The following is a 27,240-nucleotide window of genomic DNA, read 5'->3' as shown; positions in this document are numbered from 1 at the left end:
TTCTTCACAGCGAACGTTACAGAGATACGAACAAATTTTTTATAGAATCTCTCGATTCTCCTTCGATTCGAAAATTATGGTCGTTCTCGTGCTGTGACATTTTTATCAACTTGCATGAAAGAAACGTGCGAAACATACGAGGCAAATTTCGAAGAAAAACGTAATTGACTCAGCGCGTTAGAAGCGACACGAACTTTTCAGATCACCTAATAAAACAGAAAGTTATCCGTCACTAGTGGAAACTTCGACCCTCGAGTTTTCTACGAATGAAAGTCAGGAGAAACAGAATGTTCAGTATTACGTATTCGCGTGGTTCGATATTATCCTACTGGTGCTTCGATATACACACTGTTCAAACTCACGCTTTTACCACCTCTTTTTGCGAAACACGAAATAACGAGTTTACAAATTTTCGCCTGGACGGACGTTGTACGTTTAAATCACTGGAAGAGACACGATGGCATGTCCGCTTGGAAAAACGCTGGGGAAAGTAGTTGCATCGTGATGCAAAAAAGTAGAGCGAGGTCTGGGGTGTTTTTGTCATTTTAATGCCACTGTTGCCGAGGTCACAACCTCGAAAAACCTCCAGAAACCTTCTTGGAAATTTTCGATCAACGGACTCGAAAAAACCTGGAATCAGAAACTCTTTCCTGGCCCATTGACAAAAGAGTCGATCGATTTGCCAACGCGATGCCGCGCCGCGCCGGTTCTTTTGTTCCACAAGGGTTTTAAGCGGAAGGGAAACTCGTTAAAACTCAATCGCGAAACGAGAGACCATACGAATATATGCGTGTATGCACGCGAGCTGTGTTCGGTATGATAAAAATAAACACACTGAAATAAATATTCATAAATCTCGAACATGTTAACTATTGTTTATAGTTATGGACAATGAATGTGCAAACATTAACATGAAATCAATTACGCACATTCGCGCGACCATTTAAATCTCCCTTCTTTTCTCGACGTACGTAGCATTAACAATTGAACATTGTCTGATACGGTCAGTTTCGCTTTGTCGAAGAACTTGAGTAAAAAGTTTGACAAAAAGTTAACTCATCGTCTTACTCTGTAAAATTTATAGCATCCACCCCGATAGGGCAACGTACAGCACTCGAGGCAGCGATGTAGGAACTGAACCTAGGGTGGAGCTTTAACAAGACTCTGAATAATTTGCATGCTAACGAAGAGCATGAACAGATAAACGATACTTGACAAAAATTTTGTGCCGCTTTCCTAGGAATCGCGCCGCTTTAAAATTCTAATTTTTATTCACTCCTCAGCTTCGTCGGAGAGGTAACGATGATTTCACACGAGAACCTAAATATGGTCGTTAGCATAATTTATGCAATCACCAATAGCGTACAGTTATTCCTGTGACTCTGTTTAAACGATAAATCTTTTTTCTTTCTTATCGCGAATCGTCGACGATTCTTTTCAAGTTTCTTCGGCTAACGTGTAGATTCTTATGCTCATCGAACACGTTTCTAACGCAGGAGACCTGTTCGTGGTGGTGTTCAGTTTGGACTGTCGAGAATCCTTCGAGGAGGCCATCAGACTGCGTGAATCGATCCTGGAAACTAAAGTGAGCGCAACCCAAAGCGCGACCAAGAGCAGGAGCAAAAGTCACTTCAATTTGAAGGTTCCTATGGTCATCGTCGGAAATAAATGTGATAAGGAAACAAAGTACGTGCAACGCACGCGTTACACCTGTCGCGTTAATTAAAGTACAATTAACGATCACGTGAAACTACCATTTGCTACGTACATAAAATTATACTCTTTGTCAAACACGGCTTTTGAGGACATTCGTCATTGTTAGTTTTGTAGACTAGAGTTTCATTAACAGAAAACATTAAAGCGTCTACCACTTCGAATTTATAGATCACGCGTTAAAATATTCTGACCTGTTTCCACGCTTTTAATTTAAAGTATCACCCGCTACTCGACGATTTTCTCCAGCAATATTTTACATGTTTCTTTTCCGTTTCGAGTACCCTTGTTTATGTATTCACAATCAAGACAGTTTCAAATATTTAACTAACCGTGGAAACGAAATTAAAAACGCGTTGCACCCGTTCCACAGAACAGTTACGATTGAAGAGGCCGAGGAGTACTGCAACAGTCAAGACGATTGCTGTGTTTTCGTGGAGGCATCCGCAAAGAGAAACTACCACGTGGAGGAGCTTTTCTATCAACTGTTCATAGTGGCCGGCTTGCCGCTGGAAATGGCACCGAATCATCACAGAAAGGTCCCACTCACTTTCGGTTCTCCTACCATGTTACCACCGTCACAGGTAAACATTTGCTAATTATTCTGCGACCTTGTGCTCTCTCGAAATTTCCATTCGATATTTCTCGCTATCGGTCAAAACGATAAACGAATGCGCGAACTCGACGCTGAAAGTGTTGTGGAATAATTCTCACAGACACTCCCCAACGATGGAAATTTAACCGAGCGCCAAAGGTTGAATAACGACGAAGCCAAAATTTGCTCATTTCACGGTGATCGACTCGACGATTCAAAACATCGAAGAGGGGAAACGCTTAGAAAATTTCCGCGGCGGGAATTGTATAAAACGATAGAGAATGATAGAAGACGCGGTATTCAGGGAAACGTAAATAATGCTGGAATTCGAACGTAGTAATTGAACAATTGGCAAAGTCTCGGAATGGGGAGGGTGAAAACTCGCATCAGGACGAGTTATAACTCGGGGCAAACGCGTTAAATTGTCAAAACGATTACGTTTCCTCTGCGAAGAGCGTGTCGTCGAGTGGACCTTCTTCAAAAACTTTTGAAAGAGCGACAATTTGTTTTCAGCCAAGGCATAAAGCCACCCTGAGTATAAAGCGACGGCTGAGCGACGCCTGCGGCGTCGTGGCGCCCAATGTGCGTCGGCCAAGCATCAGAACGGATCTAATGATCATGAGAACGAAAACGTGCTCCCTTGCAGCCGGGAATGAGAACAACGCGCCGGGATCGAGGATAACCCTGCGTACCTCCGACGCCAGAAAGACGTGTTCCATTCAGTGATATCTCTCGGAGATCCTCTCGAAACTGAATTCGAAACGATGGGTCTGGAATTCGAAGGACGATCCTCGCCAACGAACACGATTCTCTCGAACGACGCGGTCGTTATAATATATCGAGTAGAAGGAATTGTTCGTTCCACTTTTAACACTCGTTTGACAAAGAAACGTTTAAACGATGTTTGTTGATTCCATGGAAAATGGGGGACAAAGAAAATTATACGATGGCAAATTAACGTTCCTTCGAAAGAACGGCCAGAAAACGCGAGCACATTGCGTTTTTATTGCGTCGGCCGTGGTGTATCGCGCGTAACAAAGTTGGCATGGACGAAGAGTCGTAAGCGAGAATCGTCGAAACGAAGAAAACGTTTAAACCGACCACGCTGCTCGCCTTAATTAATTAAAGAAATAGCTCTAGCATAGCGTTCCGAGAATAACGTATATTACTAAAATAAGATACGATCGCTGAGGACCGATCGTTGGATCGATCGACCGGCGTCGATCAGGAAACGAAAGAGTTCGGCGTAATCGCAGATGAAACGAAAGGGAGACCCTTCCCGTGATAACTCTGGATCTTTTGGTGCGCTATCGGAACAGTCGACCATTTACATTCCTAATCAAAGCAATTAAATCTTCTTTTACCTATCGAGCCTTCGCACCGACGAACTTAACGAATTAAACAATTCTTGGTTGGTAGATCGAGACAAACGATCGCCAATGAAAGATCGTATAGCGAGAATTTCAAACCCAAGATCGATGTATCCTTCGTAGTTTGTTGAAATGGTCGACTGATCGTGACACTTGGATTCTATTTAAGCATGATTGTTAAGCCGACACGAACCAAATACCGTATACGTGTATATAGTTAATTTATTCGTATGAAACGAGATGGCACACTATTGTACCGAACATATACGAGCATTGGATGCGTTGATCAATCATAGCAAACTTTCGAATCATTTTGAATATCGTTCGGATTTGAACAATTGCCGACATTTATCTTCGTCCAGTTATATTGAGCCGAGATTCAATTTAGAAGTTTTCAGTAGTAAAACTAAAGCAAAATTTTCTTAACGGAGAAAAAGAAGAGCGAAGGAAATGATTAAAATTCAATACGCTTGCAAAGCTGTTTAACCTTCGACGACACAGCAACACGGCGTACACGCGTGATTGCTCGACATTGAAAGATTGTAACCGTAATAATCAAAGCGCATAGAAACAAAATATGTACGAGAGACGCATCTTTTCGTAAAACTCACCCCTAATTTTCGGACCAAAAAAACGTTTCGTTCTCTTGTAATAAACACGTAAACAATATCGACACGTTCTTTTCTTTCTTAAATCTCACATCCTTTTACGCTCGTGCTTCTTCGTCCCAGTTAATTAAATAATTAATCGCATCCCATCTTTACAATCAAAAGAAACAAATACCTGGCGGTATTCAGTTCGTTAAAGAGTTAACTTAACCAACTAGGAATTAAAGAACAAGAATTCCTCGAATGGAGGAGTTCGACAGCGAAAGCAGGAAAAAAACATACATAATTACCTGTGCCTGTTCCGAGTTGTCAACCTTGCAAGTATGTATTCGAGAAGTCTCTCTCGAGAAGACTCGTCGGTTTTTCCATTTACGCGGTCGCACGACCATCATTTTTGAAACAACGCCCCGACAACCCAATGGAAAGACATTTTGTTCGAAGCTCTTGGCGAATTAATTAACCCTATAAAAGAAAGCTTTCCGTAGATCTACCGCGAACCCTAGACTCAGGCCAATTACTCGATTAATACGTTAATTAATTTTCCGACCGCAGTGCTTCCATTCTGGTCGTTTTTACAGTGCGAACTTCGAATTACAGATGGTTCACTCGCAAGTTACGACATTATTTCTTATTAAATGCAACGAAGATATATTTCCTAGAGGAGAATTTTCTACTTCTTCAAAGTTTTACTTCGAATTTATATAAATTCCAAAACTAATACGAACACAACTTTTCGTTTGAAAAAGAAGACTATTTGTTGCAATACTTATATCATTCGTCGTTTCAACTCGTCGATCGCTAATCGATTTAAATTCAAACGGTTATTCATCCGTCGTTTTTATCGTAATATTTCAGACAAGTAAAATGTCACGACTGAAATTTATTTAAATCGAGTCTCCAGTCACACTTCTTTTATCTTTTTTTTCCAATGAAAGATTATTTTTAATGATCGCCGAACAGTCAGACCATTTCAAAGTACACATAACGCAACCTTCGAGTATAAATTAAATCTCTGGTTCGCAATTACAGTCGAATAAAGGAATTATTACTCATAAGCGTCACTTGCCAAGGACAACATTTTAATCCACTTTAACGGACCTGATTTAACCGACTTAATCGGTGTTAGAGCCTGACTTACGGCAATGAAAGCTGCACTTCGTTCGAAACGGAGACCTCTTCTCTTACCGGCTTAATGCATTCAAAGTACTGCTTACTAATTAACCTTTCCTACGTTACAGATTTATTTTCTTGTAATTCCATTTTAATGGTGCATTCAAAGTAAACATGTATGGAAAAATATGCGAGGCCAAGTTGCAATCCGATTGATTGAATCCATGTAATATTTATGCGTTCTTCGAGAGGTTCATCAACGAAGAAAGTTACATTTATTAATATAGTTCTGATTTGAAAATTCCTAGAGAAGAAAAACAAACTAACAAAAGTGTTATTACGAAACTACATTCCTAGAATTCAAGCAACAAATTTCTTCTCAATAAGCGGTGTCTTATCTTTAAGTATCACTACTTGTCTAAAGCCAACAATTTTTTTCGTTACAATTTAATTGGATATTGGATGGTCAAGCATAAAGAAACCGAAGGAGAGTCGTGTCGACACGACACGAGGTCGGCTTACGTATCGAGATTCAAGCGGCAGAACCCATTAAAAGGAGTTTCACTACAGAGAGAACGTGGTGACCACAAAATTCCAGACGCGCGGAATGTTTAATTAAACTCTGTCAAGAACTCAGAGAATTTCGGACGAGGCATCACAAAGCTCGTGCATCATGCGATGTGTCTCCTTTATCGTCAGAAAAGTAATATCGACTGTACCACTATAGGTACAACAGCTTTTCCAGCAGTTTTAATTAAAGATCTACCACTTCGGTGAAAAGATGCGTGTTCATATTTATAACCTGTTGTATCTGCATCCTCGTTAAACTCCACACACTGGTGGCGTCCAGTTATTCGATGTCGATGCCGTTTTTCATTAAACACAGACGATTTATCATCCACAAAATGCTAAGAAATTAACGGGATCGACAAATGAAACTGTATTATCCAAGAGTCGTATGCGGAGAGTAATATTATTACCAACTATGAAATTCCATTTGATTCATATCATTAGACGTACAACTAGTTCACCTAATTCTTTAACTGAGTTAAAGAAAAAGGTTGCAGGATATTTAAACTTATCTTAATAGATGATCAAGTGATCTTCGATCAAAAAATAAGCCAATTATTTCCAATAAACCCACAGATTTATAAATTCAAATTTTAAATTTCAAATTTCAAAGCATCGTCCCTATATAGAAAGATTTTAAATAAATAAAGACCAAGCGAAAAATATTCCTTTTCCCTCAAAGACAATGTATTCATACGTCTCATCGTTTTATACATATTACATGTGTATTTCTTCTCCTTGAAGGAACGTGAACAACGACTATCTCAAGTTGTCTTTTGCGATGTTTGTGTGGAGTGTAAGCAATCTGCGAAGTATTTCCTATTCGCTGGAGAAACGCAACGGAAAGGAACGAGATAGAAATCACTTTTCATGCGATCGCAGGGCGAACGCTCATGGGAATTGTGCAATGCGTTCAGTGGTGAAACAGAAAAGAAGGATTTCATTCTAACAGGAAAGAAAATTCGAGAACAGTCGGTGGCTCTAACGAACAGCCGGCATGGGAACTCCCGGTGGAGAAATAAATAGGAGATATCTTGAGGTGCGCCAGTGATAACCACGAGCAAGCTGCAAAATTTCGCACGACGAATGACCGCCATCTGAAATTCCCTGTTCCTCCGCAACAATAATGCGTCAAGGGCTCGTATGAATTATCTTTCTCTTGCTACATTAGTTGAAGAAGACGAAAAATTTTTGTTGGCTATTTATAATCGTCACTTGTCTCCTTTTTGTACCCTTATTTTTCATTTTTCTTGCAAACGTGTACTTTTTTTGAGTCATAAATTTTTTTTGGTCATAAATTCAGCTTTTGTTTATTCATAACATATTCATAAGATCTTATGACATGCATTTCACTACTTCTCGGTATGTATTTTTAAAAACGCGTTTTAATATCTCATTCCGATGCATATTAAAATAATTATGTTAGATAGCAAATCATCATAATTAAAATTTATTGTGGCTACTAAGTGCCTTGCAATGTCAATAAAAAATTCGAGATATTTACAATGTCATTTATCTTTCATTTTTTCGTACCAATTACATATATAGGTTAATAAGATTAGATTATTTTTTATAAACAATGTCTATTGATTGAAGACAAAAATATGTACCCTAAAATGCATAATTTACATTTACGTTTTCAATATTCGAATTAAATTAAAAAAAAATATATACATTGTAATCGAAATGTACCTACATTGTACATAACCTATAAAATCTTAATGAAGTTAATAACCGTAAATTTGAACCAAAAAATATTCAGATATGAAATTCATAACCGCGCATGCTTACAACGTACGATACATAATCGACCTCTCGAACCATCGATGTAACCTAAAGCGCAAGCGTATTATCCACAGGGGAACAGTCCATCATGGCCAAAGTAATTTTATCGGGAACATCTAGTTGACGATGAAACGACTAGAGATCTTACATTGAACTTAGCTTTTAAGCCGCAGATCGGATTGTGTCGCGACGTTCGTCGTGTTCATGATTGGGATGTCGAATCGTCCATGGTAAAGGGAACACATATAGAAAGGCAAGCACACGTATTTATTTACTGACATATCTATACATACATGTATAGTACACGGTAGTCATTTCAGAGTAGCGATTTTACAGAATCGGCACGTGCATCTTTCATTTACATAGTTACTTATAGTAATGATCATTTATTCGGAATGTTTTCTCACCAGTGTCAACATGTCGCTCGGAGAGCAAAGACGTAGTTTCTCGACAACCCATCACTCGTGAAAATTATTCAACTCTATGAACGTAAAAGGTGTTGATTATACGAAATTATATGAAATTATTGTATTATTTAAATATTCCTCGATTACTGTTTTTGTAGTAATTGAATTTGTGATTAATTCACGATTAAATTCTACTTACCGACGCGACCGTGATAATTGCGTTGTACGAAGTTTCAACAGATTATTATATGTATTACAAACATTACAACATTATTTCAAACCGAGTTAGAATTATGAAGCAAATTCGTAACTTATATCGATACGTAGAAATACGTAGATTAATCGATTATATCATTTAATCGATTGTTTCGATTGACTCGATTGATCATTCGATTTATAAATATCGTGAATAATTCAAATCTAAAATCGAGCTGCTTATCGCGATGTCTTTCGTATAAAAATGATAATTGTATTTTTATTTTAGTTGATTTTGAAATTGAAATTTACAAATATGTATATGTTTACAGAGTAATCATTGATGTTATAACATAACACGATTCAATAAGGAATACTTAATGTAACTCGAATAAATTTCATTCTAATAAATAAATTTACGAAAGCGAATGATTTGTAAAGATGGGTGACGGTGAACGCAACAGAAGCATTTTCAGTTATGAAACGTTAGTTCACGCGATATCCGGTGCTGCTGTAAGTATACATCAAAGAATTTTGAAAAGTTGTTAAATCTTTAGTGGTATGTAAATTAATTTTTGGCTATGATACTTTACAGGGCGGCGTTGTTGCGATGACAATATTCTTTCCTTTAGATACAGTACGAAGCAGATTACAATGTAGGTATATTAAAAAATTATATATTTGACCTACTTATAATAATCGTTAATAAATCACATAAATAAATAAAAATCACATACTTAGTAAAGGTCATAGTAGTACGTTTGTGTACATTGACTAAATGTATTTCAAACAATCGATAAATTTGAAAACGACAGATTTAGAATGTGACATAAAAAATTAGATTAATTTTCGCACCACAGTCAGTGGTGCGAAAATCCAAATTAATTGATAGAATCCAAATTAATTGATAGATTAATATAGCACTTACACGATTAATCTCAAACTGTCATGAATAACCTTGTAGTTAATCTTCTAACGTACAATATCGTGTGAGAAACGCGGTACGTCGATCAGGCTGAACGTAAACAATATAAAATCCTAGAAATAAAATAGATATTTACGTACATATATTTACATATTATTATCAGTTTATTTATTCTTGCAGTGGAAGAAGACCGAGAATCGAAAAGTACACTTGCTACAATCCGTGATCTCGCCGCAAAGGAAGGACCGTAAGTTTTTTTGTTTTGTAATACGTTTAATGAGTCATAATTATTGAAATAAAAATTTCGTCTCATTTATGGTAACATCCTAGAGCCACCTTGTACAGAGGAATGGTACCGGTTCTTCAAAGTCTATGTGTTAGCAACTTCGTTTATTTCTACACATTCCACGGCTTGAGAATGCTCAGAGCAAACAAGAATCAATCAGCTGGAAATGATCTACTAGTTGCATCAATTGCGGGTATGGTATTTAACAAAAATCACTTGAAGAGTTTTTGCTTAAAAATCGTTGTTCTAGGTGTAATTAATGTTTTAACAACGACGCCACTGTGGGTAGTAAATACTAGACTGAAAATGAGAGGCATCAACAACACTCAGGAAAGAAATAACCTTTACAATACCTTATATGGTACGTTTTTGCGACACCAGAATTAATAAATTGGTATCAATAAATGTTGAATGAAGTTCAACTTCTGACACGTGTACAATAAATACTGTTTAATTTTTATAAAGATATAGTCTATATCTATGTAAATATTACGCTTAATGATGCATCTAGAAAATAACTGCAAATACTGGAAATTAATTGTTGTTAAATTAATACATTTCTATGGCACATTACCTGTTTAGGTGGTCTTATACATATATGGAAATACGAAGGTTTAAAAAAGCTTTGGGCTGGGACTGTGCCGAGCTTGATGCTAGTTATGAATCCAGCCATTCAGTTTATGACTTACGAAACTATTAAAAGGAAAGTTCTCGCATCTCTATATGGTGTACAACCACCTGCATGGACATTCTTTGTTATTGGTGCTATAGCCAAAGCGGTTGCAACCATACTAACTTATCCATTGCAATTAGTTCAAACCAAACTGAGAGTACGTATTTACATTATTTTAATTATTTTCTAAGCTTTTATAAAGACTGTACATACAGCATGATTTTAACTTTTAGCATGGTCATAAGTATCGAAACATGCCACCAAACGCTGGGAGCTTAGAAATTCTATTTTATATATTAAAGTAAGTAATATTTTTATAAAATGACACAAGTATAATTGTATTCAATGTGAATTCTTATTTTCAGGAAACAAGGAATAGGAGGACTATACAAAGGAATGGAAGCGAAATTATTGCAAACTATTCTCACAGCGGCATTAATGTTTTTAACTTATGAAAAGATTTCAAGACTCGTTTTTCGCATTCTTTTGCATAGACCGACGTTAAGATAACAAATTTGGAGCAATATTAGTCAGCAACGTTAATATTGTTCTCCATGTAAAGTCCTCTTTTATTGTAATAGAATAATAGTATACAATACATATATGTAACTTATATCGTAAAGAAATATTGAGAATGCTTTCTTATTTAATATAATTTTCATAGCAACTAGAAATAAAAGAGAAAGAAGTATTTAAGGTACTTTTAAAATTTACTTTATTGCGAAATTTTATCATATACCTTAGCGATCAACGAGTTAGCATTGAAATGTTATGCAAAACTCTTTTGTTTAACCACAAACGTCAAACCACATAACAGAAAAATATCCATCACACTTCTACGTATATCCGGAAAATGTGAACTCTATCATCGAGAATACTGGCGAATCTCAAGAAAACACATTTCCGGTTTCAGTCACATTTTCGTCGTCGATCCAATCACTCCACCTCGCTTGTATCGCAGACGCGAGAAATAGAGTCGAAATGGAGCGATAAACAGGCTGAATGTGTAAATCCTGTTGATCAGAAGAGTTTGTCGTTGAAAAAAGTCGAGCGCAAATCCACAAAGGCCATTGTAAGATTCTGGAATAAACTCAAGCATCGCAAAAACGCGAGAAAGAAAGTAGAACCTATTACAAATGAATCATTAGCTTCCGTGTAAGTTTCTATGTTAAAATATCAAATAAAACTCACTTTTTGAATAATTTGTAAATGCAAATTTGACTTCCGCATTTTTAGCAACCTATAATATGATATAAATAATAAGAAATGTTAATTTACTTCAGACGGAATTATAGTCATGTTGAAGAAACAATGAGCGCTAAATCGCAACGTGGGACCCACGACACGCCAACGACCAAACGATTTCGTAGCCCGCGGATCACCGTGAGAAACCGAACAGCAAAACCACATATAACATACGATTACGATGCTGCTATCAGTCAACCGGATGTACCGAATTTACTAGATTATAAGAATATCGGTCGTGGTGTGATGGTTAGTGGAGTTCCACTTAGAAAGAAAGCTCTAAAGACTCGCTTAAAAGGACAAATTATATCAAGAAAGAATTTTCAGAAAAGATCTCAGGAATTCAAGACGAAGTCGCTGATCCAAAAGAACGCCTCACCCATCAAAACACATACACGATCACCCAGTAGGATTAATCAAAAAATGATGGCCTCTTCCAGTATCTTTGAGAAAGAAAATTATATCGGCGAAAAAGAGAATATTACCAACAATGATACCAATAACGTTGAACATTTGTCGAACTCGTTGAGGGTTTGTACATCTTTTTCCTCCCTCGCTCGTTCCGAATTTTATTCTTGAACTTAATTTTAAAACTAAAATTAAAATTCTGATTAAGAAAATCACTTTACTCCATTATGGTGACATGTAAATTCGTTATATTTAGAAAAATTTAGTAGTGGACGCTAAAAACATTTCGTACAAGGATACGAAAGAGGCAATTGAGAACGATAACAATAATCAAATGACACAACAGATGAAAAACGAGACGTCAGAAGATTATGAAATTGCTAAAAAGAAATCACCAGTTCAAGTCAAGGGCAGTAAAATTCCTCGTGCGAAGATAGCTGTTTTTCCAGTTCATACGTTTTATGAACTACATTCGGTAATGTAATATACGTAAAAATAAAAATCAAATTAGACTAGAGATTAAACAGTAATGAATTACTTGTATGATAGACGAAAAAAGTAAAAACGAAAGAATCTCCTCACTTGAAATATTCCACGACAAACTCTCCTACTGACAAGTTAGTTAAAAAATAAGATAAAAGATAATTACATTCTGTTATCAATGAACAGTTATTATAATAATTAAATATGAATTTAAAGCATCGATATCTCGGAAGAAAGTATGAAAAAAAGATCATCCAGTAAAGAAGAACAAAGTACTCATAAACAAGATGTGGTTCGTTTCAACGAATTACAAAAGGATACAAGTACACGCGATAATTTTTAAAATCTATATCAAAGGGAAAATATTAATTGACTCAAAAACATTCATTTTATCTAGAACAGTTTGGAACAAAGAGGAAACTTCGACGTTAGAAGCAGATGAAGAAGCGGAGGATCGTGGATTAACATCGGCCGACGAATCCCCGGCTATTATTAGTAGCATCGATGACCCTCGCGTTTTAACAATTCTACGGAGTTTGAAACTGAACTGCCCTTGCAAATCGTGCAGCGAACACAATCCAGTTTCCACAAATCAACAGGAAGATAACAGCGATTTAAAGAGTTCGTCCCCGGAAGAAATCAGAAAGAAAAAATGGTTAAAATGATATATTTAGAATTATCTACTTGAAACTCGGAGTATAATAATTGTCACGATAATTACATGTGATTATCAACAGGTCATTGAAATATCGAAAATACATCGAGACGACTTCAGAGGATGTGGACATTTCGTCTGATTGCAATAGCGAATACAGTAAAAAAGAAAAGAGAGGTCAACACAAAGCGAAGTATATTTTGACTCATCGTATCAAAACAAACTCAATAGTACACGCACCACCAAAAATTACGAATCGTCGACGAACTAGTTTCTCCTTTTTTAATACCCTTTTTGACATTGTTTTCTGGCCTTATTTATTTTTGAAAACGAATCGATGAGAGCTGACTTTCTTCTTCGTTTTTGGGAAGATAATATTTAAGAAGAAATGGTATGAACAATAGATCGATAATTGAAAAGTTTCATGATTTCTCTAAATATCTTTGTAGAGATATAGATATGAAACTTCGAAGTTACCATTTATTTTATGTATTGTATACGCATTATTTTTTACGACCTAAAAAATTGTATGATCTTATTAATTAATAATATATTTCATTCTACATATAGTGTTTACAAAATATTTCAGAAAACATTTAAAATAGAGCACTTACGTATATGTTTAAGAAAATATATTTTTTATTATGTATAATAAAAATACAAATCAGAATACGCATAATTCATCGAGTCTTACAATCAGCATAAAAGTCAATTATTTACAACGATTTTATATGATAAAATACAATGGTAAAACATTGCCGGTGTATTATAAAATAAAATTTTATGAAAAAATGTGAATAATGAATACAAAAAAATAAGAGATACAAATGTCTTCCACGATTTTACAACACACCGATTGCTGAAAGTATAAAAAATTATGTCAATACTTTCTTATTAAGTATTTCTCGATTGACCTACCTTTCTTTGTGGGTGTTGATATACTCCTATGAAGTTTTTTCGAAAAAAATGATAAAGTTAGCCTGTCGTAAAGATTATCAATTTCATTTACAGTGTTCTCCAAGATTCTTGTAAGAGCCTTTTCATTTTGCACCAAAGCTTTATCAGCGATCAAAGATAAGTGCAGGTAACCCCGATAAGTTAACAACGAACATCCAATCCCCGTGTAACTTCTGAAAGCAATAACTTTTACTAAAACATCATATAAGAGGACAGGAAGTATATGGCATAAAAAAACTTGTAACCTGTTTGGTATCCAAAAAACGATATTTTTCAAAGGATGGCCCATTAATTTTACTTCCTGAGGACCAACTAAATTGCTAAACACCATCGTGCTGTAACTCCTAAAAATCGGTCGTAAAAATTTATCAGGCAACACAGCTGTGAGATACTTCATCACCAAAAAATTCACTTTGTAATCAGGACTCTTTCTGAGCGAATCATTTGCTCTCTTAATAGCATCAAGGCGTTCTAAAAGTTGAGAATTTTCACGTGGATCTGCAAGCTGCTTGCCGTTTATCTGCGAAATACAAAGCGGCAATATGCCAACTGAGAAATTATTTTGCAACGGAAGGTTCTCGCTCCATTCCTCGATTTTCATCGGTAGGACGACGCTTAATTTCGTTGGAACCGGTTCGTTCATCTGTAAAATTTAAATTAACGTAGAAACAACTATTCGCGAAGAAAATTCAAATACAGGTAAAGAATACGTAACCACTTACCCGAAGAAAGTACTTGTGTAAACTAACGGATAGAGCAGCTAATAGTACATCTCCAAATCTTGCGCCTGTGATGCTTCTTATGTTCTGAATCTTTGTAAAGAGCCTCTGATTGCAGGCATTCTTGAAATCATCCTCGAGCCAATAAGAGATCAATTTTTCACCTGATAATTCTGCTCCATGGAGTGCGCTACGATAAAACATTTTATAATATTTTTAACGTGTTTGGAAAGAAAAGTTAGTGAACGGATAAACAAACCTTTTGTCCATGCTACGAAAAGCTTGTTGAATCAAGCAACCAGGAGCATCTATGATAATCTTCGTCATTTTTAAATAATTCTTTACCTTTTTCCAAACAATTTCCGAGAAAAAAGTATTTAATTTATCTCGTTCTCCCATTAGAAATAGTCTCGTTTCCTGTCTCAATTCTTCCAAAGTAACATTTCGCAGGTACTCTAGTCCCTCGTTGAACCTTTTCTTTAATAATTTAACGACATGTGGAAACACCACTAAATAGATGAATGGCATGGTAGCCGACATAACATCCTTTTGAAATGTAGTGCTGTTTAAGCTGTTGTCGATGTTCAAGCAAGGATTCACAGGATTCGTCACAGGTACTGTCGCATTTGACTTCTTCGTTTTCTCGCTCTTCATTCTAAAACTCGTATGCTCCAACTGCAAGAACGTTTCTGGGACCGGTTCTTTGTCGATAATAATGTCCCTAAAGAATTTGAGGAGAGCCATACCATCGCCTAAGGAATGATGGACACGAAACAAAATAGGAACCTTGATTTTGCTCGTCAAACGTTCCTCCATTCGTCGAAGATAATGATGACTCGACCTGGGACAACATTTCCCAATTAAAATCTCCCAGGATGCTGTATGATTCTCCGGTAGAGGCTGATTGCAAACGTTCGACAAAACCCTTTTCAAGTGACCGTTATAAATATTGTCACAGGATCCGTCACAGTTTCCACGCTCATATTCCAACCATCTGATCCGTCCTTTCAGATCGATCTCTTCGCTCCTCTCCCAAAAATAGTAGCCGAATTTTCTCTTTCTCTTATACAGCAACTTCTCGAAATACGAGCACACTATACGATTTTTTGCCAAATCTCGAAAACTCTCGAGGAAGTTGGCATTCGAATGTCGAGCATCTTTTTCTAAGATCATAAGGATGTTGTTCACAGAAAGCGCCGATGATTGTTCTATAGCCCAAACGCAATCCGTCCCATCAAGAAGACCAGCGAATTTATCCTTCAATTGTATCCTTAGAACGATCTCTACGATTCGACGATAAAAGTACGAGCATATTAATAGTAAAATAATTAACGGAGAGAAAAGAAAGGTATAGAGCATGAAGAATGCTTCGTATATTTTCGTCATGATGTTTTATCAACTTTACACTTGTTGAATCCTTCTGCTTCTATGTTCTGATTCTATGTTTTGTCGTTATATTTTTTATCGCACTGATCGGTTACACCTATAAAAACGATTTAGAGGTCAAGAAATTAAAGTATCGAAGATTTATTAATCGCTTGAAAAAGATCAACTTACACAAAGTCTAATAACAATCACATAACCCTGAGTTCTCTCAGTGCTGATCAGCACCAAGTAAGACTAGTCTGAACAAAGTTGTTGCTTTTATAGTGAAGCACTTGTCATCGATCGCCGCTAACTTAATTTAATGTGTCTCTTTCATCCGGTTATTACCTTTAGAGTTGCATAATTCCGATGTTCTTAAACAGTGACCCTCATGTTTCCACCTACGATCTTCTTCTTAACCCGTTCGAACTCTGCAACTGTATGGTTTTACGGATCTTATCTTTGAAAAGTTTGCACGTAAAATCTTTCGTGAAAAAAATTAACAGAGCTTACAATTTCGGGAAAATCGACTAAATGGTTTAATCAAAAGAAATAACGCTGCTATTTCCGCTAGTTTTGTAACTGCGTTTCGCTTTCTGCAGAAGAACTCTTAAAAAAAGAATTTTCGTAAACTAGCCCATCACTACGTCGAATTTCTCGAGCTGATAACGCATCTTTACTGAGTATCGAGGATATTTCAGAATCTTTTTTGAAAGCCCCGTCGTTTGATTTCCTCAATGTATCCTAATACATAATTATTTTCAGTTTTCAAACTGTTTATTGAATATTTTCTATCTAATGTTTGCTTCTTCAAATATTTCAACCTGTAACGTTTCGATAGAACCACGTAACAAAATTTCTTGTTCATCTTTTCGTCTTTTTAAAGTCAAGTATTTTTTACAAATACTTTCCACGGATTCGTTCCGTTCAACGAGTCTATCGCCAAGTGTTAATAATTTTTGTTGAAGACTACTGATCTAGAATCGATCAATTTTAACGATAAAATTAAAATAAATATGTTAAAACGTAGAAAACTATGTACCTCCTGCGTTTTTTCTTTAAGAAGCAAATTTTGGGAATTAAGTTCTCGTTTTAATTGCTCGTTGCGCGTTAATAAAGCATCATACCTAGTAAATATTTTAACATCAATTTTTTTAAACGTTTATTAATTTGTGTTATAATGTAAATAATAAATAATGCTACTTTTGATGCCAAGATCTTTGTACTTCCTTTTTCAAAGAATCTGGCAACGTAATATCGCTTCCAAGACGAATGTCAGTAACACTCTGTCGAAATAAATCTACAAACATAATGTCAATAACGTTATTGTTCCTCACGGTTTAAACATTCCCACATACTGAGCATATTTTTATTGCGTTTATTTGCTTTTCTGAGATCGTCCATCATTATTTTGCTTTTTCCTTTTAAATTTGAGTATCGTAGCCATCGCTCCGCTTCTAAGCTCCGGGTAATCATGAGACTTTCCTCCAAAGATTTTATGGTATTGCGTATATTATTTATTTTTACAATCATTGTTTGCACACGAGAATCTTCCTTATGTTCTTGATACATCTCATAATTAACATATCTAACAAATATCAATTAATTGAATACCGACATGAATGAAGAAGCATTTGAATGTTGCTACACTTGCTGTTATATTCGGGATAACATTTAAACTATCAAAAATATAAATCATTGAGTTTTAATTTTTGCTTCTTTTTTTATTAAATTACATAATTTAAATAATCACAGTATAACATTCAATAAGTAAAAGTATACAGAAAATATACGACATTCGTCATCACATATAGAGATTGTTACGTGAAACATGTTTCACGTGCTAACTATTACACATTTAAAGAAAATGGAGAATAACTTCCTGCATCTATACGAATGAAGTTTTAAAGGCACAAAGATACAAAAAAAAGATATGTTTGTTAATTATTTAATTATCGGACACGGTTCCGATGCATATTGTTTGAAACTTTCATGAACGTTTCTCAAATGATCGCGACACCGATCTCTAGTATCTGCCAATATGCTGAGTAAAGAAGTCCTCGAATCGCTATTTAACGTTTCATTGAAACGTTCTAGAAGTGCCATGTCTATCTGCGGTACACCGTCCAAATCTTCAGCCATTTCTTTCACTTGCATAACCCTCTTGATTAACGACTCCAGTGTTGTTCCCTTTTTCGAATATCTGGAAATTCATTATTTACTTGTCAGTTAACTGTTTTACCGACTGGTAAAAGCGTTTCTCTTCCAAACCTAACATTTCAAAAATGGCCACCGCTTAAAAGATAATTTTCTCAAGAAAATGATTTAAAAGACAGTCTTCAAAAGTAATATGTATTTCTTAAAATTCAATTATTATTATTTTTGACACGAAAATGATTACTTACGAAAAGTTTGTCTCTTCTGTGATAATCTGCATACATGTTTCGTACAATGCCAAACACTCGAGGTTGTCCCTGAGACCACGTTGTTCCAAAAATTTTTTAAAAATCTCCCTTCCACGTGGATGAGTCAGAGTTTTATGTATATTATCTGTAATCTGATCTAATTCATCGATACTTAGTCCAGAAGTACATTTTCCGATGCAGCCGATGGTTTGTCTTGGTAAAGAGGTCTGCATACTTCATTCCTCCAGTGAATGTACACTTGCTTTTCGTTACAAGTAACTAAATTCGATATAACTGATCTATATGTGATTCTACGTAATTCAAACTCATGTTATCTAACTCATATGCGATAGGTCGTACCTAATGGTATAGAGAAAAATCTATGTTATAAATCTTATAGATAATTAAATTCAGAGTATAATCTTAACATTCAAAAGACAGAAATTTATTACGAAAGATATTATCTGAAAAGAATAAATTAACAAAGAGAGATATAAGACTTAACGAAATGTAACAAAAGAAAAAATTTTACTTAATGAATGTGTCGAGTAAACGTCTTCACAATAAAACAGAAATAAGAAATTACAAAATCACCGGGGACATTATTACAGTAACAAACGTGAGTATATGTGTTGTTATCTAAACCGACAAACCGACGTCACACAAAACTACCGCAGATTAATAAAAAGTTCCCAGTGACGGGAAAGAAAACGATAAACAATAGACTATACCTATAACTTAGTATTTTATAAAGCTGGATTTATGAAAGCAAATAATACGCTAACTATGACAATGTACAATAGTTGAATTAATATCTTTAAAAATAATCGGCTAATGTAGCAAAATAATCAGTAAATATTTAATCGTCAAATTTGAGCATGTCATTTTGTGATTCATAAATAAAGTTGCTTCAAAAATTTCTACACTATTAATTCATCATAAAACTACAAATTTTGGAACATTTGTCAATTTACTATGAATATTTATCGTCTGTATTACTATTAATTATCAGTTCAATTCTCGCTTTACAAAGAAGCACATGACATTTCAGTTATACATACATGTACACAAACATAATCGAAGAGCGGTATCGCTCTCTCGCTTCGCTTAGGAGAACTCAAACAGAACAGTATTGATCGCAATTTTAAAGAAACCGGATTCACAGTGGCTGATTGTCTTAATCGCAAGGGTTGCTTCCAGGGAATGAAAGAACGTTTCAGTTGATGTTCATAACCTTTCATAACCAAATTACTCAATTCTTTGTCGTAACACTTATTCATTCACTTATTTGTTTACACAAGTTTACTCCAAAACGTATAACAATATTAATACTTCTCCCTTAAAAGTAGAGATAACACATAGTTATTAACAAAACTACATTACCTAAGTTAATTGAGGTCGGAATGTTGGAACACTCAAAATATTTACGAATAAATATTTGTAGTCATATACAGATTCGTAACATTAACAGTACGTACTACGTAGGTAGATATTATTTCTGAACGAGACGAGAATTTACCCCACGATGCTATTCTCGTGACGCCACGCCACAGACTGACGTGTGATTTGCCTGATGCCGAAAATACACTTGTCAAAGTTAAATATATCTGCTAACAGTAAAAATATACATACACAGTAAGTAGATAAGAAGATATTACATAGTAATAATGTTATTTCTAATCACAAATCTCGCAAAAATTTTTATCAGATATTTCCCATATTTATATATATATATATTTTAAGAAAAGTAATATTTAATATTAAAATAAAATTACTTTTATATCTAAATGTAAGTGCTACACTTTTCTAATGTATGTCAATATAATTAAAGTATATTACAATTTATAAAAGGTTCCGACGTTACTCTAATGTCTAGCTAAATTCGTTCTACATACCAGATATGGTCTTTGTTATTCAAAGCACTGTCTCTGAAACAACTCGTTATTCTGAATGCAGAACACATATACTTGACGACATTACTCGGCAGCAAATACTTGAAATGCGTTACGTAAAAATTGAGTTGAAATAATTTTTTATTATAGTGTTTAAATTAATCTATATCTTTTTATATCAAAAAGAGGGGCATAGTGGTAGGAGAAAGGAAGGTATGGTCATTGCCATACGCAGACGATATTGTGCTATAGGCAGATAGAGAGGAGGAGCTAAAGGAACAGAGCACGGAAAAGACCAAGATAATAGTTTCCGAAAAAAGAGAAAACAAGAGGAGACAAAGAAAATGGAAATGGGGAGAGCGAGAATTAGAAGTGGACGAGATAAGATACCTAGGATACATAGTACAGAAAAACGGCAGTGATGAGAAACACATACAAGACAGGAAAAAGAGAGCAACAATAGCAATGAAGAAAACATGGAGCGTGGGAGAAAGAATTTTCAAACAAGACTACAAGAGTAGAATGAAAATGTTTGGAGCAGAGGTATGGGGCTGAAACATGGAAGAAAGGCTGGATAGAATACAAAGAAGATATGTGAAATGGATCTTAGGTTTAGATATGACAACACCGAATTATATATTGATAGAAGAATGCAAGCTAACAGAAATCAAAGAAAAAGCATTAATAAGGGCGACAAAGTATGAAGGGAAAGCCATAGAATCAAAAAATAATAATGATAATAACATATAATGATAAAATAATAATAATATGGTTAAATATGTATTGGTATCACTTATCTTTATGTACTGTGAAATCGTAATTGTTTATTTGCTTATGTGTTACGATTTAAGATTGCCGTGGAAAAATACGCGGGAAAATACAACAGATTCTACAGGAATGTATAGCAAAGATTAAATTAAAAAATATCAATATATAATAATTACAATATTGCTAATTATTATATACTTGTAATTGTAAATATTCCAAAATAAAAAATTCCTAATTATAGATTCTGAATTTCCTGATCCTGATGAAGAATTTAATTTAGTTCACGAACAAGCATATAAAAGTTTTAAAAGAAATTGGAGGCAATATGAATTACAACCTCATTGCGACGAACTCGTATATTTATGTAAATGGTTCAACAATTTATTTACCAAAAATAAGAAATTTTGTTTAGTAGTTGAATGCATTAATAAATGAAATACTATCTTGTTATGTAATATTTTTGTTTATTAATGTAATCAGAAGAAGTTATTTAAAATCATAAAATTAATAAATGAATGTGATTACCAGTTTAAATTACTTTTAGAACTTGAAAAGAATAAAAGAGTAAAGTCTCAATAAACTGAGAATTTGCAAGAAAAACAGAAAGAAACAGATAAATAAAATACTTTGACATTATATATATATAAAGAATTAAATACTTTCACATCTATAAATACAATGAATTATATATTCCCAATAACACTACTAGGAAAAGTATTGAATGTAATGACAATTTTGATACAGATATTGTGAAAAAAGGAATTGTACTGAATTAAATATGTATTTTCATGTAGATTAAAACATTCATATGTATGATAAGTTATTATATTTAAATTATAGCTGATAACCAAGAACCAAAAGATAAGAAACCAATCTTATGAAATGAAATAAATCTGATGAAATCATCATGATAGTAGATGTTAAAAGAAAATATGCTAAATTTTATACTTGAAGGTAGTAAAAGATTCATATTATTTCCTTCATAATTTTATTTAGCAGCAGAAACTCAATATCATTGAGAGTTTACACTTGGGATCTTATAGCTCTGATTAGACCACATAATGCGCAATGTATTTATATGAAAGTAAAAAATAATGAACAGAATAAAATAAAAACAAATACACATTCAGTTTATTGTCAATACTACATAGCCAACTTAAACTAAGACTGAAAGTGGTAAAATTATAAGTGACTTAAAAACACATATTATCTCTTGTTTCAACTATACTACATATTCAACTATATACTACAATAACTTTAATGATATGAATAATGTATAAGTAATGTGTAATATAAGATTTTCAAATCTTTTTGTAGATAATATGGAATGTGTGCCAATTGTGAAACTTCCAGCCTTTTTATTACAAAATTTGCTAGAAATAATGAACGAAGTTGATAAACATGGATCTATATCTTACATAGAGCTACTTTCAGATGAAAGTTTGAACAGACACTTATATTGGAATAAAATTTTGGGATAAAATAGTATTTGATCGAAATTATGTTAATAACAAAAAAAAAAATTAAATTTTACATTCAGAAATAGAAAGTTTATGGGAGAAAAAGCTTTTCAGGAAGTAAATAGTAAAAGTTTATAAAACCTTATTTATAAAATCTTAATAAAATGCCATAAAATGTCAACAAGATCTACTCAAAATAGAAATAAAAGTATTACAAATCATAATGTTATAACCAATTCAATAACATCAAATCTTATTGTCGAAACATGCAATGATGCAGTTAGCAAAGCTAATGTTACACAACAGTCCACAAATCTGCAAATGTAAATAAAAGAAACAGTAATAACTTTCTTTTATATTATTTAATTCTTCTTTAATATAAATATTATAAAAACAATGAAAATTATAGAGATATAAGAATTTCTTTGAAAGAATTATTACAATCAACATAAACACAAAAGATCATAAAAACTCAATTAATTCACATCAAATAAAGAATCGATCAATTCACTTTTTTTTAACTTTTTAACAAAAAATTGTTTATGATATAAACACAAAGAAGATTTTTGTAATACAGTCCGCCGAAATGTTAAAATGAAACACCTTTAAATTGTAATATATTCTATTATTATTGTTATGTCATTACGAATGAAGCGTATCGTCTAACATAATTTTGATGTTAAGGTGCCGAAATTTATAACAACTAACTAACTATATAGTAATATATTTCACACATTTTAGCGTATTTTTATGTTTTTTTTTTATATACTTTTTATATATTTTTACATATTTCTACAATTGTACATATTATTAATACCTATATAGAAAAATAAAAAATTGTATTATATAACTGATGCTATTGTAAATTTAGTTTACCATTATATTTATACATACTATGTATAAATTATATAGAAATTAGTGTTGGAAAATGATTGGAAATGACATATAGGTACAGTAAGAGGGCTCTTAGATCGAATGATATACGAATAAGTTGGCTATATTTATATGTAGTTACAAACATACGAATAAACTAAATCATTTAAAAAGTATAATTAGTTTCATATCTTAAACAATTAATGTGAAAATATTTTATTATATAAAAACGTAAGTATTTAATATACATAGAATCTAATATTAAAAATTTTACAACATTTAATTTATTAGATTTGCACAGCTCTCCACAGTAAATATTAGTAAATAGTATCACATACTTGTTTTTACTATCTATTATACAAAATAAAAATCTTTTCATCTTCTAAATAAATAAAATAAAATCCATAATACAGGAGTTTCTAACAAAGATGTACGTCCAAAAGCGAAAAGAGAGTTACTTTCATAATCATAATTATAACCAAAAAAGACGTAAACAATTTAATTTGGAACCAGGTATAAAAGGTTTCTTATGCACATGCAATTTTTCCGAAAAAGAATGTGTACGCGATGCTTATAAATTACTTAATGAATTTGCTGATGAAATTTATGGACCAATTACCACAAAGGTACAGTGAAATTCAGCAATAATATAAACACATGTAGTAATATAAGAGTGTCAAATATTTTTAAATTCAAGGACTTCGATAATGATAATTCCAAAGAAAAATCCGAGAAAGATGATTCTATGAATGAGACAAAGAACATTGATAACGAAGATGATATTTCAGTTGCATTAAACAAACAAATTAATGAATTAAAAGCAGAATATTCAAAGACAATAAATGCCAGAAGATTCCAGGTGAATTTATCAGATATATTTGTCTTCGAAAGACTAAATATTTATAACTTTTTTATTAGGTAGTTGATACTGGTGTGAAGAATGTAATTTTTATAAAAAGTACTTTGACAAATCCATTAGAATTAGTTACTAAAATTATTAGTGAATTGGATAACACTAAACAGCAACGCACAAGATTTTTATTAAGATTACTTCCAATTGAAGTTATCTGTAAAGCAAATATGAATGACATTAAATCTAAAGCAGATGTAATGCTTGAAAAATATTTTGCACAGGAACCAAAAACATTTAGTATTGTATTCAAGTAGGTCTTTTAATCTACAAATTGTTTATAATTTTATTGAACTTTTAATATAAATATCAATCTAATTTTATTATAGTCGCCATAGTAACAATAATATACACAGAAATGAAGTAATTGAAGACTTAGCAGAAATAATAAACAAAAAGAATCCTGGAAATAAAGCAGATTTGAAAAACCCAGAACTTGCTGTAATTGTTGAAATGATACGTGGTTTTTGTCTTATGTCTATTGCTCCAAATTACTATAAATTTAAAAAATATAATTTACTAGAAATATGTAACACCAAAGAATCCACAAATACCATAAAACAGAAGGAAGAAAATGCTTCCATCGAGGAAAAGAAAGTGACAAACCCTGATAAAACAAATATAACAGAAGACAAACATTTAACAACAGAAATAATTCATGACAACGAAGAATTAAAAAATTAAATATGTAAATAATGTTAATGCTAATTTATAAATCTATTATTATTTTATTCCTACTAATAAAAAGGAAGTGCTACATTGTATGTATTAGTGATATTTTATATTGTTTGTAAAATGTAAGTAATTTTTTGTAAAAGTTATAAGTTTATGTCTTATATAAATCAAAAAATAATACATAATATATATTTATAAATATATATATATGTAATATGTAATATCGATATAAATAAATGTATTGAATCGTAAGTTCTCATTTTTTATGATTAAATGTACATGTACATATGCAAATGTGCACAGCGAAAATTACTACAAAGAAGAAACATTTTTAAATTTAAGTTAAAAAATTATTCTAAATAACTACATGAATAGTTTATAACAAAAGACATTTTACAAGGTCCCATGGTGTAATGGTTAGCACTCTGGACTCTGAATCCAGCGATCCGAGTTCAAATCTCGGTGGGACCTTTGTATTTTCTTTTTTTGCCACGTATATATATTTACATCTTCTTATACATTAAACAATAATATACTCATTCTACTTACCTTTTTTATTCATTAATAAATTGTATGTTACTTCAAATTAATAACAGAAAATATAAAAATGGCAAATTAGATTTAATGAAAAAGAACATTTGAAGATTTATTAACAAAATAATGCATATAATTAAATTAGTCATATTTATTATTATTGATTTCTGTAATCTTAATAGTTAATTTTGTATGCAGTTAAGAAAAAATAGTTTAATTTGCTAAAAATGTATGTATCTATGTTACTTAGCTAGATAAATTGCACAAGCGCCTTTAGAAAGAATACACTTACTGATGCATTTCCAACAACCATTAGTCGCTTTTAAAGATATTAGCTTCATAAAATAATGTTGTGAGTTGTGACTGCTAGACATTATTGTTTCAAAATTGTTATTTAGATTGCCATTAGACGGCGAATTAAACAGTTATAGCATACGAGTAACAAATATGTCAGCACGAAAAAACGTTCAAGCTGGATTCCAACCGGTACCTAAGAATCACCTACATTTTATTTTACAAACATAAATCTAACCTATTTTGCGTTATAGGACTCTGATGTTTATATTACGTACGAAGATCAACAAAAAATTAATAAATTTGCAAGGCAGAATGCTAAAATGGATGACTTAAAGGAAGAATTAAAAATTAAACAGGTATTAACTAATCTAGCGCTAGTCCTTACCTCATACCTCTTGTAACCTTATTTGGACATGTATAATTTTATATATACTGTACTGTCTTTTGTAGAATGAATTAAAGAACTTAGAAGATGCTTGTGATGAAATAGTTCTTTTGGATGAAGATGCAAAAATTCCATATTACATTGGTGAAGTTTTTATTTACGAAGACTTAGAAAAAACACAGGTACATAATTCTCAATAGCACACTTAGTGTTCTTGGACACAAGTATTGCTATTATTTTCATACAAAATGATAAAATATTTAATATTCTTCCTGTTGTTCATGATTTTAGAATTACTTAGATGAGATTAAAGAAAAGAAGAAAAAGGAAATCTTTAATTTGGAAAGTAAATGTGTTGATTTGAAGAATATTATAACTGAGTTAAAAACACAACTATATGCAAAATTTGGTAGCCGTATAAATTTAGAAGCAGAGGAGGATTAATCTAGTCAAATATCCATATAATTTTTTCATAATATGAAATAAACTTTTTATACTATTATGGTCTCATGTCTTCTAATGGATATAATATATATTATGTTATAAATTTATGCATTTTTCATGTCATACATGTTGATCAATTGTTGTTATATGATAAGCTCCTAATAAATTAATCATAATTCTTTCATGTAATATTTCTTAAAGTTGTTTTTACCTTTCTGATGATATTAAATTCATTGCTATAGTGTCCAAATATTATATTTTATTAGATATATTAAACATTAACTATTGTTTATATAAATATACTATAATCATGTATATCTCATGTATATATATATATATATCTAATTAAAGACTGTATTTAAACTTCAACGCTCTAGCAGCTTCATATCTGGATTGATGCCAAATTGTTCTCATTATAAAATGCTCATGCAATATGACTGAAAAAAAAAACGATTTCTAACATCTATATTGTTTAAATAACTGTAAACTTTAGATTTTTTGCGTTTTTTCTTGTTAACATGTAATATT

The 27,240-nt window shown here is 32.8% G+C and overlaps 9 protein-coding genes and 1 non-coding gene across 18 annotated transcripts in view; 6 read left to right on the top strand and 4 right to left on the bottom strand.

The window, feature by feature from the left end:
• Positions 1 to 5,521, top strand: part of LOC138188407 (dexamethasone-induced Ras-related protein 1) — a 46,392-nt gene extending 40,871 nt beyond the window's left edge. Inside the window, exons 4-6 of the mRNA XM_069130193.1 lie at positions 1,497 to 1,686; positions 2,087 to 2,297; positions 2,822 to 5,521. Of these exons, the coding sequence (XP_068986294.1) occupies positions 1,497 to 1,686; positions 2,087 to 2,297; positions 2,822 to 3,034 (614 nt within the window). The 3' untranslated portion in view covers positions 3,035 to 5,521. The remainder of the gene's footprint in view (positions 1 to 1,496; positions 1,687 to 2,086; positions 2,298 to 2,821) is intronic.
• LOC138187422 (myocardin-related transcription factor A) overlaps positions 1 to 8,179 on the bottom strand; it is a 299,722-nt gene extending 291,543 nt beyond the window's left edge. The window contains exon 1 of the mRNA XM_069128318.1: positions 8,045 to 8,179. The gene's annotated coding sequence lies outside the window, so the exon portion shown is untranslated. The remainder of the gene's footprint in view (positions 1 to 8,044) is intronic.
• On the top strand, positions 7,832 to 10,904 carry PMP34 (Peroxisomal Membrane Protein 34). Of its 4 annotated transcripts, none has more exons than XM_069130004.1 (9): positions 7,832 to 8,004; positions 8,686 to 8,866; positions 8,949 to 9,009; positions 9,459 to 9,525; positions 9,609 to 9,757; positions 9,815 to 9,925; positions 10,147 to 10,394; positions 10,471 to 10,538; positions 10,603 to 10,904. In XM_069130004.1, the coding sequence occupies exons 2-9, from the start codon at positions 8,795 to 8,797 to the stop codon at positions 10,745 to 10,747; spliced, it is 921 nt and encodes a 306-aa protein (XP_068986105.1). In that variant the 5' UTR covers positions 7,832 to 8,004; positions 8,686 to 8,794; the 3' UTR covers positions 10,748 to 10,904. The 4 variants fall into 4 exon arrangements, with proteins under 4 accessions (XP_068986105.1, XP_068985946.1, XP_068986181.1 ...); XM_069129845.1 differs by lacking the exon at positions 7,832 to 8,004 and adding an exon at positions 8,099 to 8,240; XM_069130080.1 differs by lacking the exon at positions 7,832 to 8,004 and adding an exon at positions 8,136 to 8,247.
• Positions 10,905 to 11,072: 168 nt separating this feature from the next.
• Positions 11,073 to 12,664, top strand: LOC138188471 (uncharacterized). Of its 2 annotated transcripts, XM_069130412.1 has the most exons (3): positions 11,073 to 11,392; positions 11,521 to 12,013; positions 12,147 to 12,664. In XM_069130412.1, the coding sequence occupies exons 2-3, from the start codon at positions 11,549 to 11,551 to the stop codon at positions 12,372 to 12,374; spliced, it is 693 nt and encodes a 230-aa protein (XP_068986513.1). In that variant the 5' UTR covers positions 11,073 to 11,392; positions 11,521 to 11,548; the 3' UTR covers positions 12,375 to 12,664. The 2 variants fall into 2 exon arrangements, with proteins under 2 accessions (XP_068986513.1, XP_068986421.1); XM_069130320.1 differs by having other exon boundaries at positions 11,073 to 12,013.
• Positions 12,665 to 13,024: 360 nt separating this feature from the next.
• LOC138187724 (uncharacterized) lies at positions 13,025 to 16,360 on the bottom strand. Of its 2 annotated transcripts, none has more exons than XM_069128939.1 (6): positions 16,262 to 16,360; positions 14,964 to 16,187; positions 14,708 to 14,894; positions 14,231 to 14,628; positions 13,947 to 14,158; positions 13,025 to 13,545 (listed from the first exon to the last, which is right to left on the bottom strand). In XM_069128939.1, exons 2-6 carry the CDS (start codon positions 16,088 to 16,090, stop codon positions 13,532 to 13,534), a joined length of 1,938 nt encoding a protein of 645 aa, XP_068985040.1. In that variant the 5' UTR covers positions 16,091 to 16,187; positions 16,262 to 16,360; the 3' UTR covers positions 13,025 to 13,531. The 2 variants fall into 2 exon arrangements, with proteins under 2 accessions (XP_068985040.1, XP_068984974.1); XM_069128873.1 differs by lacking the exon at positions 13,025 to 13,545 and adding an exon at positions 13,646 to 13,887.
• A 248-nt stretch (positions 16,361 to 16,608) lies between these two features.
• On the bottom strand, positions 16,609 to 17,649 carry LOC138182401 (uncharacterized). The gene is given in 6 exon segments (XM_069118204.1): positions 16,609 to 16,686; positions 16,688 to 16,813; positions 16,894 to 17,046; positions 17,112 to 17,196; positions 17,273 to 17,369; positions 17,428 to 17,649. Coding segments are annotated over 6 exon segments (753 nt in total). The 5' UTR covers positions 17,642 to 17,649.
• A 123-nt stretch (positions 17,650 to 17,772) lies between these two features.
• LOC138188720 (uncharacterized) lies at positions 17,773 to 20,087 on the bottom strand. 4 transcript variants are annotated; one of them, XM_069130853.1, is made up of 4 exons: positions 19,953 to 20,046; positions 19,536 to 19,812; positions 18,475 to 18,834; positions 17,773 to 18,272 (listed from the first exon to the last, which is right to left on the bottom strand). In XM_069130853.1, the coding sequence occupies exons 3-4, from the start codon at positions 18,705 to 18,707 to the stop codon at positions 18,014 to 18,016; spliced, it is 492 nt and encodes a 163-aa protein (XP_068986954.1). In that variant the 5' UTR covers positions 18,708 to 18,834; positions 19,536 to 19,812; positions 19,953 to 20,046; the 3' UTR covers positions 17,773 to 18,013. The 4 variants fall into 4 exon arrangements, with proteins under 4 accessions (XP_068986954.1, XP_068987045.1, XP_068986887.1 ...); XM_069130944.1 differs by lacking the exon at positions 19,536 to 19,812 and having other exon boundaries at positions 19,953 to 20,087; XM_069130786.1 differs by lacking the exon at positions 19,536 to 19,812 and having other exon boundaries at positions 19,858 to 20,046.
• A 3,718-nt stretch (positions 20,088 to 23,805) lies between these two features.
• On the top strand, positions 23,806 to 25,292 carry LOC138179272 (THUMP domain-containing protein 1 homolog). Its single transcript, XM_069111899.1, has 4 exons — positions 23,806 to 24,093; positions 24,165 to 24,326; positions 24,386 to 24,630; positions 24,707 to 25,292. The coding sequence occupies exons 1-4, from the start codon at positions 23,896 to 23,898 to the stop codon at positions 25,059 to 25,061; spliced, it is 960 nt and encodes a 319-aa protein (XP_068968000.1). The 5' UTR covers positions 23,806 to 23,895; the 3' UTR covers positions 25,062 to 25,292.
• A 159-nt stretch (positions 25,293 to 25,451) lies between these two features.
• TRNAQ-CUG (transfer RNA glutamine (anticodon CUG)) lies at positions 25,452 to 25,523 on the top strand. The gene has a single exon. It is a non-coding gene; the product is annotated as a tRNA-Gln (tRNA).
• A 380-nt stretch (positions 25,524 to 25,903) lies between these two features.
• Positions 25,904 to 26,901, top strand: Pfdn4 (prefoldin subunit 4). The gene is made up of 4 exons (XM_069121106.1): positions 25,904 to 26,072; positions 26,135 to 26,239; positions 26,334 to 26,450; positions 26,560 to 26,901. The coding sequence occupies exons 1-4, from the start codon at positions 26,034 to 26,036 to the stop codon at positions 26,710 to 26,712; spliced, it is 414 nt and encodes a 137-aa protein (XP_068977207.1). The 5' UTR covers positions 25,904 to 26,033; the 3' UTR covers positions 26,713 to 26,901.
• Positions 26,902 to 27,240: the final 339 nt, after the last annotated feature.

This window comes from Bombus flavifrons, chromosome 1 (assembly GCF_040668555.2).
Source record: "Bombus flavifrons isolate JBK064 chromosome 1, iyBomFlav1_principal, whole genome shotgun sequence".
Taxonomy (NCBI): Eukaryota; Metazoa; Arthropoda; class Insecta; order Hymenoptera; family Apidae; genus Bombus; species Bombus flavifrons.
This window is presented reverse-complemented; position numbering and strand designations above follow the sequence as displayed.